Here is a 21,373-nt window from a genome sequence, read left to right on the forward strand (position 1 = left end):
TCTTCAACAGATGTCCTCTTACTACAGCCTGCTGTAGATATAAAATATAAAAGCTATACCCTACTCTGGGAATGTCAGATAACAGTCCTTGCCTTCCTGTATGTGAGGGATGGTGGCAACATGCAGGAATATTTAGTTTTAAATGATACATTTCAAGGAATCATAGCCACATCCTCAGCTGTGTAACTACCAGAGCCTTCTTAAAATGCTGTCAATGTACATATTTATCTTTTGCATACTTATTTCAAACAGGAATCAGAAACAAAGAATGTTCTCCCTCACAAGAAATGACAAGGTTCCATTGTAACCAGCATCAGTGCACATATGGTATTTATTCTGGTGTCTGAATATTATTTAAAAGTAAAAACATTATGTATGTGATTCCAGCATTTGGAATGCAGTCAATCTACACCGCAGTGGTATCACTCTGGGGTTACAGCACATTGCCACGGAGAATATAAATCACTATAAATGTGGGATTAGAGCAGAGCCAGTTTGCTGGCAGTTTGCTGAGGTAAAAATGTTATCAATTTTCCTCTCATAACAGAAACCTCTTAAACAGAGATTAAAACATTAAAAACACCCCAGACTTTAACTCTGCTTAAAATGAAAAGCTCACCCTAGTTCAATCAGACCTTTTCGTTCACGCAAACAAAGATGACTTTTGCCCGCCAGAACAAGCAAGAGAGGAGTTCTTTGCACAGGTTGTTAACACACAAAGATCATTCCAAGGAAGCAACGTCTCTCTCATTAGAACCAGACTTTCAAGAGAACAAAACGCCCCCCACGAAAACAAACAAAAACAAAAATAAGCCTTTTGGTGCCTTTATAGGATACAGTAAAATCTCTTCTGGGAAGTACTGAATTTAAACTTACACTACATTATGGCAGGATTTTAATGCCATTTCCCATAAATGATGGCTGCTACAAAAGCATCTGAAAAATGTGGAAAAACCTAAGTGGGAAGTTTTTTTTTTTTTTTTTTTTTTTTTTTTTTTTTTTTTTTTAATCCAGATTCTCCGTGTGCAAAGGGCTGCTGTAATTAAGAATCTGTTCAAGTTTGTATGATATAAATAAACCCTCAGTTTTCAAAGTGGCTATAAATTTGAATGCTAAATTTTATTCAAAATTGAAGTCAGTGTACACTTCAGGGAGTAATTTTTTAAATGAAATACAGGAGTGCAAGATCTTGAGAGTGTTCAACCATAGAAATCTATGGTTGGTTGGTGTCTTTTCAGTCAAATGCTACATACTTTTTACTGTAATATTTGGCATGCATACAGAATTTTGTGCATCAAGTTGGTCTTTTCCTTTTTCTAATTGGTTCTGGTCTTTTTTGGAGAGTTCAGAGACACAGCACAACTTTAAAAAGAGTGCATGTGTACACACAGCCACCCACCCACCCACCCACCACACCCTCTTCCCGGATTGCCCTCCGCCCCCATGATTATAAAGCTGCTTACGGTGCATTTAAAAATCTCTCCCATGTCACTTGTCATTTGCATTGAGCTCATAAAATAGTATTAAGGCTTTTGGCTTCACTAAACAAAAGCAAATACAATTTCTGCTTGCAATTCTATCCTTAACCCACCCTGCAGTGCAGGGCCCAGTCGGGTGTGAGATAAGCAGGAGAGGTCCAGAGAGAGGCCGGGAGAGGCACTGCACAAGCCTTGCCAGCATCACCTCCCACATCCTGGTCCCTTTCGCTGCTAAGACACGCAACTGCTTCATGACAGCCTTGTGCCTTTCGCCAAATGTCCAGAAATTTTGCGAATCTAAGTATTAAAAACACACTGATTTGGTGGTAGCAATAAGAATGGAAAAAGATGATTTGAACACATCTACCTTATGGATGAGTACAGTCCTAAAAATCTTTTAGAAAACACAAATTTCAGGGGAATTAAAAAGATACATGTATTGGGTTAAAAACAAAATGAAAAAGCTAGGCCACTCAGAGTGAATACGTGGTACATAAATGATATTTCTGCACTTTATTCTGTGTGCCATGCCCTCCCCTACACTGATTTTGGTTGTGAATTTGTTAAAGGGTCAAAATGAAACTGGGAATTAGTGAAAGAACAGATCATGCCTTCATAATCAAGTCTATGGCATGATGCTGACTTCTTCTATCCCAGACACATTTTCTAGGTGCCAAATCTATCAGTGCCGTTCCCATCAGAGATTCTCAACTGACACTGGGGGCGGAGGTGGGGGGTGGGGAAGATCACTAGAATCAAAGAATGGACAAAAGGATAGATATGTGAACAAGTTAATTTCTGATTTTCCCAATGACTCTGCCTACAACATAGGCAAAGCTAGAATGTAACTGTAGATATTTTATCAGTCCATAATACCTTTTCAAAGAGTATCTTAGAGAACTTTATACAGATTATTTGCAAGAGGGAACTGAGTTTGAATCCCAGCTCTACCTCTTATAGTCAGTCACTTGTCAAAAGGTGAGTGACTTCTATGTGATGAGCACAAAGGTGAGTCCAGCACACACTGCCCCTGCCCTTCCCCACCAAGTGCCAGAAGCAGGATCCAATCATCACAAAAGTTAAGAGTAAAGGTTTCCACAGTGATGAGCACCTCCAAGGGAGGCATGGTGCTGTGTGTACATAATGGTGGAGCAGCCCAAGCAGCATCTAAAGGATGAGCAGGACCTGCCTAGGCTCACTAGTATATGACTTTGAGTGGGTCATTAATCTGTGTCCCTGTCTCTTAGTCTGCAAAATGAGAATATCACAGGCCTCAAAAGTCTGGTAAAGGAACTAAGTGTAACAGGAGAGGTCAAGGTGTCCACATAGTGCCTGGCGGCTCAATAAAGGTTGGGTTTCTTTCTCCCATATCCCTCTCTATTAAACCTAAAGTTCCTACTTTCTCTATCAGGCCATATTCTCGCTTATAAGTAAAAATGCTGCTTATTTGTTAATAATTAGAAATGCAAATGACAGAACAGGAAATTATCACCAAATTGCAATATTATGTCCTCACTTTTAAGTTCAATGTAGTTAACTGGCCAGAAAGGCCATCTGTTTTTAGTGAGGCATTTGGGTGCAGCAATAAAGAAAATTCAAAAGTCAAAAGGCTCGGTTGGGATCCACATTCTTTCACTACCTAATTATGTGGCCTTGGGAAAACCACTTTCCCTTGGTTGGATTAAATGATGTTCTACTTCGATTTTGAAGAAAAATTCTACAGCAGACTCACTAACTTCTTAGTGACCCTCACCACTCTAATAACTCAGTTCCTACTTTCATGATAGATAGTGTGCATACAAGCACTACTATCTATCTACTTGATGTGGGGTAGATATTCCCCTCTCAAAGGAAATACTCTGACTTAGTTCCCCTAAAAAGTACCACCTTCAAATCTTCTATTATTTAGTGGATTCTTTGGGGTGGGAGATCTCTAAAGAGAAAATAAAGAGCCTTACTTGGACAAGTAGAAAAAATATATACTGTACATGTGTACATACACACACATACTCTCTCTCTCTTTCTCTCTCTCTCTCCTCTCTCTCATGTTCCTCCCAAAGCATTTCAGATTCTTATTCATCCTGATATCCTCAACATAATATCTGGCACAAAGGAGGGACTCAATAAATGCTTGTTGAATAAAGTAATGAATGAATAAATAGACAATCAAGAAATGACAGAATTTTCCTTTTAAAACCTCAGGTGGACCCATATGATAGCCAGTCATCACGACTGAATAAACGAAAGGAGCAAGTTGGTTCTCCTGGGCAGTAAGTGGGGAAGCATCATATGGTATCTGGAGTCTGGCTATTAGGCTAACTTAGCTATGACCAGGGACTTTAGCCAGTCATTACTTTCTCCCAAATTACAAAATTTAGCCTTGGATCTATGGAGGAGGGTGGTGAAATTTCTCTTTAGTATTTCAAAAGGTGCCAGCCTTATGAAGGAAAGGTTTGGTTGAGGAAATGCCCTAAGAACCACATCTTACAGTGAGCAACATTTGCCATTAGGTTCAAAGAGAATAAATTAGAATCAGAACCTCATCCTATGCTTCAACAATGGGCCATTTTCCCCTCTCAAAGGGAATACTCTGCCTTAGTTCTATTAAAAAACACCACCTTCAAATCTTATACATTATTTAGTGGATTCTTTGAGGCGGGGGATCTCTAAAAAGAAAATAAAGAGTCTTACTTGGTCAAGTTAAAAAAAAAAAAAAAAAAAAAAAAAAAACAGAAACAAAGAAAGGCTAAGTGATTTACCCCATGGCAGACTGGCCTCCTGATATATAGAACTAGAAAGTTAAAGTTCACAGTTGTGGTCGGCAGGCAACCCTGCTTTCTAAAATAAATACAGTCAAAACAGAGCCTTGAAAAGATAAAGATAGGAGGGAGATAAAACCACATCAGTATTAATACAGGTAAAGTGGACAATGTGCCATTTAAAATAGGGCCCCAGCAAAAATTAAAAAAAAAAATAGGGCCCCAGAATGCATAATACCCTTGTAAAGAAGACCCAGTTCAAATGAGAGCCTTCATTGCTATGTTTTTTATATTCAACTCATACTTCCAGTGGTGCATGTATCTGAGGATAGCCAGAACTGACAGTGTTCAAAATAAATATAATTCAGATAAGGTGGCATGGCAGCTGTGTAATGAACTAGAAACATAAAATCTTGTAAATTAAAATTCTTGCCCTTTCTTAATTATCTTGACTTTGAGGAATATATTGTGTAATTTGGGACCAGTGATGAATCAAACATTTTGGAAACCTTTGAAATGCTGATGTATTTGTGGTTGAGAATTCAGGTTTTGTTTTGTTTTGTTTTTTAAAAAAAAACACCATATGTTTCAAACTCAAACCATCTCTGCCATGCATCAGCTGGACTTTGGGGCTTTATCAAAAATGGGAAGTTTTCTGTCTTTCAGCTTGATTGGTGGAAAACTTACTTAATTCCACTAACTAAGGATGAGTAATGTTCCAACATAACAAATTCATTAAAAAGCAAAACAAAAACACCTCCACCCCTACCCCCAACACTTTTGATAGATACTAAGAATTTGTTTTAAATCTCCAAAAATAAATTTACTAACAATCATTTTAATGGAACCCAGTAAAATTAGGTACTATTACCTTCTTCCCTGAATTTTCTTTCTAATGAAAAAGGGAAATTGGAAGAAAGCTGAGGAATAGTCTTAAATTTCAGAATGAAGATAAAAATGATTCAAAGGAGAAAACCTAAACTATAAGGCTGGAGATGTCAAAAGGCACCACCAAGTGGTGTGCTGGCAGAAGTGCAGCCTCCTTTGCTCTGGCACAGGCTGCCCACGTGGGCCTGGCCAGCTGACCTGAGAGGGAGCTGCGGCAACTGCCCTGAAATCAGCAGTCTGGGGTGGGTGGGGTATGGCATTCAATATAATCAGTGCTTCACAATTTTTAAAAATTAGTAAAGTAAATGCTACTGTAAGTAGCTGAGTCAGAATTCTAATCCAAGTCATTTGATGGAAAATCCAGAGGGTGGAAACTTCCTTTAACTTAGAATGAACACAGATCCAGAAGCCATGTCAAAAGATTGGATAAAATTGTCTTGGTTTGGAGGGGTAATTCTTTCTTCTAAATTGCATGTTGTTTACAGGTTTGTTTTTTAAAAAAGACCAAAAACATATGTAATGAGATACTATTTTTTAAATATAGGTGTATAAAAGTATATACGTACATATACATATTTATGCTTGTCGAAAATTTAACAACACAAATATGAAGAAAAAAGAAATTATTTAAAATCCACGAGTGAGTGGAATCACTTAATACAGGTTTATTTACTTCCAGTGTCTTTCATTTATTTATACATACCTGTTATTTATTTTATAAAATTGGTGTCATTCAATATTTAAAATGTTTAAGTAAATATTAAACAACGAAACATAATTTTGTATAGTATGGTTAACTTTCTAAACATTACAGAGAGATCAAGTATAATAAATACACCCTAACCCTGTAAGTAGTGATGTAAATTTCTCTTGTGGGCTTCCAAACAAATGTTTCAGAGATGACCGATCCTTGTATTCTTAATCTGTACAGTGCAGTGAAGGGAAAGTGAACTTGGTTTTATATCCTGGATCCCCAATAGTGGCTGCAGTGTCAAAAAGGGAATGATTTCAATGAAACCTGTTTCCTCTCTTGAAAAACTGAGACGGCCACCTCTGTCTAGCCTAACTCAGAACATTATCAGGGAGAGTGAATGCTGTAAACGCAAGCCCTCTGTACATTACCCAGTTATAAAAACACTCTTTAAGGTTCATGGCATTCTCAAGCATTTAGCATATAGTAAGCACTTCCACAGTCCTCTTTTCTAAAATTGAATGTTATGGCTCCATGTGAAAACTGAATGGCAGTGTAAGTGACTTCGGCTGGGATCACGGTTACCTGATTTTCACCAACACTTCTCCAGAGTGGTTCCTGTTTATCTGTAAGGATCAACTGCAGAATTTTCCTTTCCTATAGGTACCTGGCCATACTGTGTTATGTCTGAAAACCCATCCCCTCTTTTTATCCTAAAAAAGCATTCTGCCAATTTAATTTGAGAAACAATTTAATCCCCATACAACTATCCTGGTTGGTTTTGCAACTCCCTGTTTCACTTCATGTTTCTCTCAATCTCATTATCCTTCCAGTTGATCAGAGCATCTCCCCATTGTTATCTGACTACATGGATAACTAACGAATTTCCAAAAAGAGTTTCCAGTTATTCTTCGTAGATTTTTATTTTTTCTATGGTGATGCCATTTTTCTGTGGTGACACCATGTCTTCATCACCCTTTGCCCCACCCCTTTTTTTGGTACTTTCTATAGAACAGGTAACTTTCTTTCTATAAGACCCAATGGATGAGCTTCTATTATTGTTTCCAAGATGCCAATCTACAGATATTTGGTAAGCCAACTTGTCCATTTAATTTCTTCACAACTGACACTAGGTAAGGCCTCTCACGTTCAGTCCTGCTGGGCTTTTCTGTGTCTTTCTAATGCTTAAATAAAAATTTATTTTGTTCCTTCTGATAGAACAGCTTACATACAACAGGAAGCACAAGCCAGAAGAGATTATGACCATGCTCACACACACCACGTGGAGTGTGGTGTGTTTTAACCCATTTCAATACAATTGCTGGTGCCACCAGGCCACCTGAAGTAGCTATTGCACTTACTGAGGAGGGGCAGAAGCACTGATCAAATCATCCTTCAAGTTATAAATAGTAATCTATAGAAGCAGACCCACAATTAATTTGTTAAAGAAATATTTTCAAAACTAAACAGAAATTTTCAATTAACTTTGAGTCCCATCTCTAGCTTATTTTTACACCATCCCATTTTGCTCCTCCAACCCCCCTTCCTGCACCAACTTGGATTTCTGCTGGGTTAGGGAAGGGCAGGAAAAGGGAGGAGCAGATTATCAAAATGAAAATGGAAGCCGCAAAGATAAACAGAGTGAAAGGATTAAAAAGACACTTGTTTGTGAGGTTGATCAGAGTGAGGGTGAGTTAGGAAAAAGCTGTCAGAAGATTCTAATATTTATTGTTTTAGTTTCCCATGGGTGGGAAAAAACCCTATGCTTCACACTGTACTTGTTTTGCAAACATTAATGCTAGTAGAGTGTCAATACACATGTCCAGTAATTCAGTCTTGAGCTTTCTTCCTTAATTTACATTCTCTCAAACAGCCCCACCACTTGTCATTTCTTCATACAGTCCTAGCTTATAATAAACTTATAATACTGTCCTAATTGTTCAAGACTTGGTTCAAATCTCATCTGACTCATAATGTTACCCATGACCACTCCACCCCATAGACCTCTCCCTTCTGAAAAATCAACAGGCAGTTTCCACATGCTGCTGGTTCCTCTTCCCATGTAGATGACACACTTCTCCAAGGCAAGGAGCATGTCTCACCCACCATTACAGCCTCTTCTCCTTACACTGAATAATAATATCTAAGGAGAACATGCCCACAGATTTATTTATTCCTACATTCATCTACCCAGCATTTATCCATTAATACATGAATGCTACACCTCTTAGCAAACACTAGGGTTCCATGGCCATTGTCCTTGGTTTGAAGCATAGCTGCCATGCCTTTGGGTGTGGCCAGTCTGGCTCCAGTGGAGGATAACTGTGGCTCTTAGCCAACCCTCCCAGAAAGGCCATCAAGAAGTGGTCATCAGTGTCCAGCACAAAGCCTAACCCCATGCCAAAGATTACCATGATGCTGTGGGGCTCTACAAGTTTACAACCAGGTTTTCAGGATAGCAGAGTGCCCCTCTGAAGAACATCTGGGTTCACCCCATCTATAAAATAAATTTACCTTTCTGAGCTGTGGAAACAGTCTCACCACAGGAACACCCACCACCACTGGTGGATGGGGAAACCTAAGTCAGTCACTAACTGTCTTAGATGGGCCATCATGGAACACAAGAGTAATGTATATGTGTATCTTCATCATTCATCATAAACACTCAGCACAAAAACATTTTAGCACCTTTTCATGCTCTTAAAAATGTTTCAAAAAAAAGAAAATTACTTACTGCCTTCCCATGTACAATGCAAAAGATTCAAAGCCCCTTCCACCCTCTTCCAGTGTGCAAGATGAAAGAATGCATATGCTATTGCTTCACTGTCTCCTCTCTTCAGGATGTGTTCTGGGGGTAGGATTAAACTTTTCATTTCTAGTAGGTACTGAAATAAAAAAGGCAGAACACAGTTGTGTTAATACACAGTAATCTGGAATTCAGTATTGAAAATACAGCAGTTGATTTCCCTAAAGCCACCATTTATAAGCATTTCATTAAACCTGCAACCTTGTTACTACATTTGAAGGCAATTACTAAAACATCCAGCAGTACAAAGTTTGCTGACAGATGATTAGCCTTGAACTAGTTTCCTATAGTGAAGATCCGAGGTTTTCAGGCTATGACACTCTAATAAAAGAAATACATAAGACTCAAACAGCATAAAGGAAAATGAAGAAGTCATGATAATTTGATATAATTTTGGAAGCAGAATGAAACCATATAAAATGGACACACGAAGGTTAAGAAGTTATGTGGCTAAACCAAGTGCACCAGAAAGATGTGCGATTGTGTAGCACTGCCCATGATTTTTCTTCTATACACATCTGTCAAGGAAAAGAATCTTGTCCTATAAAAAGAGCTACCCACGGTTACTCAGGTGCTACAGGGGGGAAGGGTGGCAGTCAGAGCATAGGAAGACCCAAGGGAGGAGAGCATTACAGACCCCAAAGTGCAACACTGTTTTAGATCCTTTCCCAAAGACTTGTCGGGGATGGGGGAGGTCTCATCTTAACCTCTTCATTGCTATCTTCTGCAAAGGGGGTAGGAGTACAGGGCAAGAATGGACATACTTCCTGGGGGCTGAGAAAAGACGACGTTTCCATTTTTATTCTTTTGTTTTACTATAGGATAGAAAGGGAGCGATTTTAGAAGGTTATTTTATAATTGCAAATGTTAGCCTTTCTTTTCTGGCTGGCATTCTGCCATTACCTTATTACCTCCCCTCCCTGATCCATCCCTGAAACACACACACACACACACACACACACACACACACACACACACATACACACACGCCACCACCACCACCACCACCACCACCACCACCACCACCACCGCCGCCAAAGACAAACATAACAATAGCCCATGCAATCTCCTTTAAAATGGAGACTAGCAGAGAGATATGGACAGCAAGAGTAAGTGCTAAAAAAGGTGTTCAAAAATTTTAGTATCAGAAATAATTGCCTATGTGTTTTTCTGTCCATGGAAGTTTATGAAACACAGTGAAAGGTAGAAGAGTCCTGGTATAGAGAATGGAGACTACTGCACAACTACCAATATTTCCCTGCATCTAGCTAAGGATTTGTACACTTTAGGCATCACCAAGTTACCCTTAAACTTCCTCTCCCACTGGCACACTTGGTGTTGAGGTTTATGGCCCAGCAGCAGCCAGAAGAACACATTCAGGCATCTTGGCTCAGTAACTGGAACTTTCCTCTCTCTGGTTCTGATTTTTGAAGAAACCTCCAAGCCTCTGGCCTCAAAGCAGGAAGAGTAGGGAAGTGAAAGAAAGACACCCAGAGAGTAGCAGGAGGAACAGTGATATGGTCATCACCCTTGGGAGGAGGTAGGATAGAAAGCCTCACTCGACAGAAAGACCTGGGACCCCTTTCCAGGCTGGTCCATGAGAGGTGTTTGTTATTTTGGTGGAAGTCCTCAAGCATGAGTTCTAAAAGAACTTTCTGGCCATCTGCCTTTTTGGATTCTATGAACTACTGCTTTCTTCCTACCGCTTTCCTCCTTTTTGTCTTGCACTGTCTTCTTTTAAAATAGTGCAAGACAAAAATCTTTTCGTAAGAATAACAATAGAGAATTACCTACCAATCCAATTAGCACTACATTTATAATGAATATCAGCCTTAATATAAATAGTTATGTTATATGATGTGACAGCCATAATATAAAGTTATATTTATATTTATACTATTTATATTATGGTAGATTTTATGTTTGGAGTTACCTGGCTATCCTCTTGTGGTTTTGTTACCTTAATAGGAACCATTAAAATGTACATTGCTCCTGCCAATGATAGTCTTAAAAGACCCCAAGGCTATGAGTCATGAGAAAAATAAATAACTTGTAAAGTATTATGAACTGTATTAATTGTTTCACAGTAAGTTGGAGAACAAAGAGCATTTGGTTATCCATAATCATCATCATCAGAAAAACAAAGAAGAAAGGAAATTTCTGGCCTAATAAGAAACCTGAAATATGATTTTGATCTGACTTTCTAATTATTTATAGCCACCACGCCTATCAAATAGTCATTTTTTTTTTTCTTGAGACGAAGTTTCGTTCTTGTTGCCCAGGCTGGAGTGCAATGGTGCAATCTCAGCTCATTGCAACCTCTATCTCCCAGGTTCAAGTGATTCTCCTGCCTCATCCTCCAGAGTAGTTGGGATTATAGGTACACACTACCACGCCTGGCTAATTTTTGTATTTTTAGTAGAGACAGGGTTTCTCCATGTTGGTCAGGCTGGTCTCGAACTCCTGACCTCAGGTGATCTGCCCACCTTGGCCTCCCAAAGTGCTGGGATTATAGGGGTGTGAGCCACTGCACCTGGCTCAGTCAATTTTTAAAAAAGGATCATGCTATATAAAATTTAAAACAAATAAACTATGAAAACAAATAACCCATGTGTCCCACGTATACAGAAATCTCCTTAAAGCCCCTGACAATCAGATGGTGGCTAAAAGAAAAGTATAAACTACCATTCTTTTCATTTCTGTGATTAGAAAAGGCTTTCACATTTCATTAAACATCTATGAAATAACTGTTCTCTTAACCTAAAGAAACTTCAGGAATAGGGGCACCCAAGAAGTGGGTCTGGTAGTCACCCACATTTGTGGGTATCAAATAAACTAGCAAGGTCAGGCAAGGTGGCTCATGCCTGTAATCCCAGTACTTTGGGAAGTGGAGGCAGGTGGATCACAAGCTCAGGAGTTCAAGACCAGCCTGGCCAAGATAGTGAAACCCTGTCTCTACTAAAAATACAAAAATTAGCCAGGCATGGTGGCAGGTGCCTGTAATCCTAGTTGCTCAAGAGGCTGAGACAGAGAACTGCTTGAACCCGGGAGGAGGAGGAGGTAGCATTGAGCCAAGATTGTGCCACAGCACTCCAGCCTGGGTGACAGAGTAAGACTCCATCTCAACAAACAAACAAACAAACAAACAAACAAACAAAGTAGCAGGAGGTAGGGCAAGGCAACCTGGCAGGGCGAGGGGGAGAGTTCAGAAAATTCTGAACAAAGGGACACTATAGATCTGTGCTATCCCTGTTCAGTATGACAGCTTCTACCACATGTGGCTATTTATATTTAAATTAATTAAAACCAAATAAAATTTAAAATTCAGTTCTTCCATCTCACTAGCCATATTTCAAGTGCTCAGGTGCTGTATGTGGCTAGTATTGGACAATGCAGGGAATATTTCCATGATCACAGAAAAGTCTTTTGGACAGCATTGACTGCTGTAGGCAACAGTTTGTCATCTTTGGGTAACTGGACCAATTTTTAACATGAAAAAATTTCAAAGGTGCTCATGGTAGGAGTCATCAGGGTAGTAGCCACTGACCAAAAATATACAATATGACAAAAAGCTATAATAAATGTAATAAAACAAAAATTCATTTAAAAGCATTGTTGGCTACCAGGGCATCTACATATAATACATTTGAAAAATAGTAGTACATGTCTGAGAGACAGATGGCTTACTCAGCCTGCAGGCTCAATGGGATACATATGGCCTCAAGGACAACATCCACAGCCCCAAACGTAGGCCGTGAGGTAACGCTGTTTCTCCTCTAAGCTCTCTCTAATCTTCGTGTATACATACTATTCACACGCCACCTTATATTAGTTATCGTGTATCTTGCATCTCTGCTGAATCGTTAGACCCCCAAGAGCATGAACCTTGTCATCCGCATCTTAATTTCTCCTCCCACACCTCCTACAGAGCCTTGCACATCAAGGTAATTTTTTTAAGTTAAATTAAATTGAAATCTTACTTCCCAAGAAGTCTCTCAAAGTGAACATCCCTGGCCTAATCAGCCTCATGAGGCTAACCAAAGCAACACATCAAGGAAACAACTTTGCCTTCTCATCTTATCTCTCTTATGGCAGAAATCAGCTATAACTACAAAAGAGATTTATACTCCTTTATAATTCTAAACAAAATGTTGGCCCTAATCAAATGATGAAGACTAGTAACAACAATGTGTTATGTTTTTGGCCACGTTTAAAATAGCTGGCAAGATCAGTTCTCAACATGTACAACACTTAAATTAGAAAAGCATGGAACAACATTTCATGCCTTACTTGTCAAAAGAAAAATAAATGGAAGAGGGCAGATCCCTATCCACAAGTATGCAGAAATCAATTAGAATAACTGTAGCTCGCAAATCAGAGAACAAGCTTTATCTATCTATAATAATGACTCGGTTTCTATTAGCTCAGCCAGCATTCTGTGCTATCTTGCCCGCCATCCTGCCTCTAACTTCCTTCCCAGATTCTCGAATCACTCTGATCTTACAGTGCACTGCTTCTAAAACTTTTGGAAGCAACTTTTCAAAATCTATTTGTATCAGCATCTAGCTCCTTACATCCACTGTAGGAGCATCTAAAGTCAGGGCATATGAAGAGGAGCAGAGGGCTGTGGTTTTGGGGTGTGAGCAGCACCTACTCATGGAGGTTTCTGAGCAGAAACTGGCTCACCTGTCAGGGAAGCTGCTGAAGAAATGTGGCTTACTAGAGGCTACCCTGAGTGGCTGCTAACATCCCTTTTGCTACAATCTTAAAGTTCTATAATCATTTGAATGAAAATGATCCCACAGCTATCATTCACATCAATGTTAATGCCAAAGAATGAACTCATACGCCTCTTTTTTGGGATTTTCAATACCAACAATAGCATAAGTCCTATGAAAATCATTAGCAAAAGTATGGGAATAAACAAAATGTGGAAAAAAAATTGGTGGCCAGGTGCGGTGGCTTATGCCTATAATCCCAGCACTTTGGGAGGTCGAGGCAGGCAGATCACGAGGTCTGGAGTTTGAGACCAGCCTGATAAACAGGATGAAACCCCATCTCTACAAAAATTACAAAAATTAGCCAGGCATGGTGGTGTGCACCTGTAATCCCAGCTACTCAGGAGGCTGAGGCGGGAGAATTGCTTGAACCCAGGAGGTGGAGGTTGCAGTTAGCCAAGGCGGAGGCTGCACTCCAGCCTGGGTGACAAGAGCAAGACTCCATCTCAAAAACAAACATGTAAAATAACTTATATAGTTAAAGATGCCTATTAAGTTGCCCCCCAAAACCAGGTAGTGAAAGAATTTAGCACAGGGAAATGTTCATGGTACATTGCTAAATGGAAAAAAAAAAAATCAATGTAACCTAATCATTTACATAGCAGATTATTATTATTTTGACAAAAATGTGTGTGTAGGCATTAAAAACCATTGGAAAGTCACAGGTTGAATGTTCATGGTGGTTAAATATTTTATTTTAATGGAAGATTAACTTCTTTTGTACTCTTTCTGTGATTTCTAAGTTTTCTATAATAAGCATTTTTTTAAGGGATAGGGTCTTGCTCTGTTGCCCAGGCTGAAGTACAGTGGTGCAGTCATAGCTCACTGCAGCCTTGAACTCCTAAGCTCAAGTGATCTTCCTGTCTCAGCCTCCCAAGTCACTGGGACTATAGGCAAATGCCACCATGCCTAGCTTGTAGTAAGTATTTTTATTCTCTCTCTAAACACGTATGTATGTATATATGTAACACAAATCTATTTTCTAGACTTGCATCACACACACACACACACACACACACACACACACGAAAAAAAACCCACACAAACAAAATATAACTGGAGATAGCAATTTTTTTCATGCCCACAATGCTTTGGTGCAACTTGCTCTGATAAAATGGACTAAGGCCAGAAAAGATGTTTTTAAAACAACAATAAAGAATTCTGAGAATAAAGCTAGTGCTTTTTGGGAGGGACAACACATAGTCTGAGTTTCAATGTTGCTTGCTCCCTGTACTCAGTAAGACACAAAACAAGCACAGGACAAAAAACACTGCAAGTAGCCCCAGCTCACTAAGATCATGTGGTGATGGAGAAGAAGGTATATATCACCAGGATTCCCTGCCTTACCTCCTCTCATCTACCATCTGCCACTGTGAATCACTTACTGGAATCCTGGCTCTACTCTCTAGCTATGAGACCCTAGACATGTTAAATTTAACTTCTTTGAATCTCATTTACTCATCTGTAAAACTGAAATAGTAAAAACATATCTTGCTGGTTTTAACTTTTGAAGATATTTGTAATACATGTAAAGCATTCATTCACATAGTACGTAAGTGTGCATTGAATAGTAGATATTTTTGCTACCAAAAAAAATTAAATGTTTATATTACTGTAGAGGTAATCTGTGTTTTCTGTGTATACATGTCCCACAGATAACTGAGTTTGTTTTTAGGTAAAATACTTTAGCACTTTTATTGTAGTAGCAGATCTGTTAAAGAGACCTGGCTACCAAGGGTCACTAACCGACCAATACAGAGGCAAGCATAAAGCAAAGCTGAATCGTCAAATTAAACCTGGTGATTCAGTACCACTCAGGGTTTCTCACCACAAGGTACCTGCATCTTCCTGGTTCACTTTCTATTCATTGGTTACTTTGCTTCATTCGAAAAATATGGGAAGGCACAGAGTGTATCCCAAGAATATAGACATGGGAGCAGCCACAGCCTATCCAAGGACATGGATATGGAAGGATCCTTTGTGTATTCCAAGGACACAAATATGGATGCAACCATAATTTACACCTCAAGGGCATGGACATGAATCAGGTCAGGTCCCCACCTTGATGATACACAGTCTCTGTAGGAATAGAGGATGGACAGAGAGACAGTGGGAAGGAGGGAGAGAAAAAGAGAATGTATGGAGAAGTAATAAAAATTCAACACAATAAGTACCTTAGTAAGATGTATAAACTTAGCACTGAGGAAGCAAACGGAGAGCACTGTGTCTGAGAAGGCTTCACAGAAAAATGAAAATATCAATCTCACTAATTAGAGTTTATATTGAAAAAACTGAGGAAGGGGGATTCCAAACCAGCATTAAAGGACAAAGTAAACCAAAAGCATCAAAGGGCATGATAAACTGGTGGGGCCTGAGTACTAACTAACAAGATGGTAATTGCCAACACTGATTACGCACTAACACATGTGCCAAGCATTACCTCAGTAACTCCATAACAGCAACTCTGCAGCAGAGCTAATATTATTATTCCTGTTTCACAGATGGGAAAATGAAGGCTTTAGGAAGTAACTTGTTCAGGGTTGCACAGTTGCATGTGGCAGAACCTGCCTTTGAACTCAGGCCACTCTCCAAGGGAGTTGAGTAGAAAAAGCAGGCTGTAAAAGGCCTTCATGACCTTCTCTAGACGGTGCCCTGAACTTTAGTTACTGTGGCCTTCAAATGTGTAGACACATAATACAGTTGGCTCTTCGACAACATGGGTTTGAACTGCACAGGCCCAGTCTTATACAAAATTTTTTTCAACTCAACATGGATTGAAAATACAGTATTCATGGGATGGGAAACCTACATGTAGAGAGAGCTGACTTTTTTGCATAACACGATTCTGTTGGGTTCTGCAGGGCTGACTGGGAGATCTGAGTATGCGCAGATTTTGATATATGTGAGGGGTCCTGGAACCAACCCCCTGCAGATACTGCAGATACCATAATTTGTACAAAGAGGAAAAAAACACACTGAGAATCTGTGAAACTGATGAAAAACAAAGCTGTGGGGAAATCTGAGGGAGGGACCCAAGAGAGGTCTGGAGAACCCTCCTGGCTCTCCCAGGAGGACAGTCTGGAAACCACTGCCATAGGCAATTGGGAAGCGAGTTGCGCAGTTTGCAATTTTGAGAGAAATGGTTGAGTCAGGTGTAGGATCAACAGACAGGAAAGAGATGGAAATTAGTAAAGTCTTAAAAAGCTCCTGTTAGAGTCCAGGTGATGGGGACAAATTGGGGTATACAGGAGGAGCCTCTCCAGGACTTGGTGCCTGACTAAATGTGAGAGTGAGGGGAGGAACCAAAGGTGACAAATTTTTAGCATAGGAAACTAGAATAATGTGAGCTCCTTAGCTAGGGTGAAGACACCAAAGGAGAAAGAAGCTTAGCAGGGGAAGGTAACAAAAACAGTTCGAAGAACCTGCAGAACATTCCTAGAGAAATGGCCTGACGGCAGCTGGGTCTGCAGGTCTAGAGCTTAGGAGAGAAGCTGGAGACACAAATTTGGGTGTTCTGGGCCAGAGGTGGAAGCTGTGCAGTAGGAGCACCCCAGATCTCCCAAGACAGCTTCGAGCAAGGAGGGAGAGGGCAGTGAATGGAGCTCCCTGGAAAACATGAATGCGTGGCAGGACAGGAAAGAAGCAGGAGAGTGCTGACATGCAGGAGGGGCACAAAGAGAAGGTGTCATGGGGTCAGGATGGCCTCAAGAAAAGAAGTAGGCCGGGGGCAGTGGCTCACACCTGTAATCCCAGCACTTTGGGAGGCCCAGGCAGGAAAATCTCTTCAGCCCAGGAGTTCAAGACCAGCCTAGGCAACATGGCAAAACTGTCCCTACAAAAAATACAAAAATTAGTCAGGTGTGGTGGTGTGCACCTGTGGTCCCAGCTACAGCGGAGGCTGAGGTGGAAGGACTGCTTGAGCTTGGGAGGTTGAGGCTGCAGTGAGCCATGATAGCACCACTGCACACTAGCCTGGGTGACAGAGCAAGACCCTTTCTCAAAAAAAAAGAGAAAGACATAAAAAGCAGTCCATCAGTGGTATCAAATGCTGAGAAGAGATGAAACAGGATGAGATTTGAGATGAAGCCAACAGATCTAGAGGCCTAGGTGGCAGCAGCCTTAATAAGAGTGACCTTGGTAGAGGTGATGAGTCTGGTGGGGGTGGCCTGTATGGAGATAGGCTTAGGGAAAGCAGCTGCAGTATGTTTTGTTGAAGAGACTTACAAACTTCCTAATCCTGAGAAATGTGGCTAAAAACTGGTTTCTATTCATTTTCCTCTGGGTCATATTTCCACAATACGTTCTCCTTACTCTAATCCAAAAAAGATTTGGAACAAAATATGACACAATTCATAGAAACTTATATTGAAATAATATTTCTGAAATGTGCTGTTGATATACAATATCATAGACGGTCTGCCAGGGTATTTTGAATTTCTGCTTCCACGCTTCAAGCATTTTAAAATGCTAAAACCCACTACACATTTTGTTTCCTAAATTGGATTAAAAAGCAATTTTATACTCTGTCAATCAGCTTTGCCAAGATATAAGGGAGGATTGCTTTAGTGTTTGCATAAAATAGAATTTCCATCACTATAACAATGTCCTGTAGGTACTCTATTAGCATATACAATTACCACGATGTTTTCTCCCACAAGCCTCTTGAAATCCACACGAAATTAGTTTCTAGATTAACATTAGATGAGCTTTCTTTAAAAAAAAAAAAAAAAAAAAAGTACATTTTTAATGGGAATGCATTTCTGTCATAACATTCTTCATTCTTTCCTCTCTATTTTCTCACAACTTCCTACACTCCAAGTCTTATAATTTGAAAGCTAAATATCTATTAGGCTAGGTCCTCACCTCCACATTCTGTCAAGCCCAGTCTGCCCACTGCTGAAATGAGTGTTGGAAGTGTGGCAGCCTCCTCCCTTCGGTGCCCTCAGGAACTGCCTGTTGTGCCCTCTGCTACCCTTGGGCAGGTGCAGTGAGGAAGGCAGCAGGCAGTTTACTGGTTCTGGGATTTGGGGCAAGATTAAGATGAAAGCTATCCCCCCTTGGTGCTGGTGAATTTTCTTGACTTTTCTCCCCTCAGCAGCTCTGCCTACAGCACTCGGATGTGCTAACAAGATGGTGATACTGGCTCGGCAGCCCCCTCCCCGCTGCTCAGAGTGGGTGTGAGGCCTCTTGCTCTATGGGTGGCACCTCAAAAGCTTGGGATTTTCTGGTGGTGATGGGTCACAGATATCTGCTATTTTCTGAACTGTATGCAAAGGGGCCTTGGGGCTGCTTGGCTACCAGACTTCTCATCCCAGTTTTAACCAGAGTAGTCCTACATTTACTTGCTTATTTATTAAGGTTTCATGTAAGACTGAATTAAGAGAGTAAAAATGCTTACTGCTTTAAAAAAATTAAAAATCATTTGTTTTCGTAGAAGTAAACACTAGATGGTCTAAGCACAAGCTGGCCAGTGGAGGCCTGTGTGTGGTGGTGAAGAGGACCCGTGACTTGGGAAGCCCTCCTTGGTGATATTGACCAGGTCAGGCTTTCCTATCTGCTAGGGCTCAATTCTGGGGACCACCACATCCAAGGCTTTCAGAGTTGAGTGGGAGGTTTGGGCATTCTGTATACAGCCAGACCACTCCCCTACCACTGCACACTTGGAGAATGTTTATAACTGCAAAATACAGGATCTGGCTTCTAGGAGTTACAGAGCACCCGGTTATCTGCCCCAATTCTGACTGAGCCGGCTGCCTTGCTCCTGGGGGCCCAGCAGCACTCTGCCTGCCTCATAGGGGCACGGCCTGGTCTGTCTTCTCAGTGACTGGGCACTTCTTGAGAGTACGCATCATGTTCTAACCGGCGTCCCAGTGGCTGGCACGTAATTGGTATTCAGTAAGTGCTAGCTGAATGTGCTGCTGGGAGGGAAAGAGGACTCTGGTTCAGAATTGTACACCTTTGGAGACTAGAGAAGCTGGGGGGCAGCAGCAGGAAGGTTAGCCCCTCCAGGACGAAGAAACATTGCGGGCGATGTCCTGGTTAGTCTAGTAGAGCAGAGTGATCCTGCTTAAGTAAAAGTAGTTCAAATATACTGTGGCTGACAGGAGAACTAGCAAGGTGTGTGGCTTCAGTGGAGGGAGGACATGGAAGAAATTCCTGTTCTGAGGGCTTGAGAGCCTTACCAACTCTGATATTAAGAATAGGCACCAAGCCAAGGATGCAGGGACAGGGAGGAAGGAGATACAAGTGATCTAAGCTGGGAGACTCCAAACCTCTCAGGCCTGGTCTGAACAAAGCATCTGGTGATTTTCAAGTGGGTCCCTACCTCCACTATAACTGTGGGCACCTGGGACCCCTGACCACACAGCCCACACTAAGGCACATTTCCCTGCCACCTCTCTCTCTTCCACTCACACTGTTCCCCTTTGCCTGGTGGTAGGCAGTGGAGATCATTCCAACAGCCCAACTCCAACTGGTAGCAGAACCCCTGGAAATGAAACAAATAGCTGCTTGCTTTTTATAGGCTGAAGAAGAAAAGCTTCAGAAGGAGCCAAAACTTAATAGAATCCGGAAACATTTTGCTGGAATTTGCCAATGATGATGGGCTCAGTATATGTATGTGTGTATTACAGACTGTTAAGGTAGCCCCACAATCTGGTTACTCAGACAGGGAAATATGAGTTATATAATGAGAAAACAGGGGTAGCCTCAGTCTCCCTAAGAGCCGGGACACTGCTGCCTCTGTAATCAAAGTAGAAGACACAGTGATGCTTTAGGAGGCAACCTCATGCATGCCTAGGACAGGTTTTCAGGACTGTTCCACCTGAGGAGGCAGGCGCACCAGGGAGAGGAAAGGGCAAGTCTCTTACCAGACATGATGTGAAGTGTTGGGGTGGAGGACCTGATGGGAGTGGGTTGGCTGGGAGCAGGGATAGTACCAGGTTCAGAACAAGAATTTAAGACACAGGTCAGAAATGGGTAACAATCAGCCACAAGCAAAGAACTTACCAAGAAGCTACAAACTGCAGAATCCCTGAAGACAATAGCTGCAGCCAGAACATGCTAGAGCCTCCCGTCAAATCTGGAGGTCTAAAGGGACCCTAAGGGTCCTCAAGGCCAAAGGCACTGAGGTGTCACTGTTATACTCTCTGGTTGTCCTTCTTCAGGCTAGAGTGGCCCAAGAAGCACCTGTTAAATGCATGTTTCTAGGCAGCCTCTATTTCCACCTAGACTGCAAGCACAGAAATAGAACGAGAAGTGAAAAGGAAGAGATAATAAAGGGGCCAACATGTATTGAGCAGGTACTGAATAAATTCCACGAAGTAATTTCATTTACCTGTCTTCAGTTCTGTGAAGCCATTATGTTTAGCCTCATTGTACCAAAACAAGAATGGGCAGGAAGTTAATTAACTCCCTCCTCCCATACTTTACTCCAGTCCTGTGGACAGGAAGTAACAGGAGTCATTGTTCTGAACACTTTTGAGCTTTTTCTCTTTTTTAGAGCCTAAGTCTCTTTCTTTCTACCAGGCTGTGGTGCAGAGGCACAATCATGGCTCACTACAGTCTTGACCTTTGGACTCAGCCTCCTGAGTAGTTGGGAAAATAGGCGCATGCCATGACATTCAGCTAATTTTTTGTTTGTTTGTAGAGATTGGGTCTCACTATATTGTCTAAGCTGGTCTCAAACTCCTAGACTCAAGCAATGCTCCTAGCTCAGCCTCCCAAAATGCTGGAATTACAGGCATGATGAACCCTTTTAATAATACTTCATAGCTCTGTTTATCGCTAGGTCACTATTCATTGTTGTTGTTATAATTAATATATTTTGCCTGATATTTCAGCAAAGAGTAAATACAAATGGCAAACAATGTTCTCCCATACTAGTAGTGACAAGGAAATGCAGACTAAAGGAACAAAATTCCATTTGTACTTAATAGGTTCATAAATACTTATTGCTGTTCCCCTTCTTTTTT

The 21,373-nt window shown here is 40.9% G+C and overlaps 1 protein-coding gene across 14 annotated transcripts in view; it reads right to left on the minus strand.

The window, feature by feature from the left end:
* ST7 (suppression of tumorigenicity 7) overlaps nucleotides 1–21,373 on the minus strand; it is a 294,435-nt gene that overhangs the window by 11,992 nt on the left and 261,070 nt on the right. For all 14 annotated transcript variants that reach the window (XM_039472839.2, XM_039472837.2, XM_074379175.1 and 11 more), the window contains one exon: nucleotides 8,551–8,701. In XM_039472839.2, the coding sequence (XP_039328773.1) occupies nucleotides 8,551–8,701 (151 nt within the window). The remainder of the gene's footprint in view (nucleotides 1–8,550; nucleotides 8,702–21,373) is intronic.

Source organism: Saimiri boliviensis, chromosome 10, assembly GCF_048565385.1.
Source record: "Saimiri boliviensis isolate mSaiBol1 chromosome 10, mSaiBol1.pri, whole genome shotgun sequence".
Taxonomy (NCBI): domain Eukaryota; kingdom Metazoa; phylum Chordata; class Mammalia; order Primates; family Cebidae; genus Saimiri; species Saimiri boliviensis.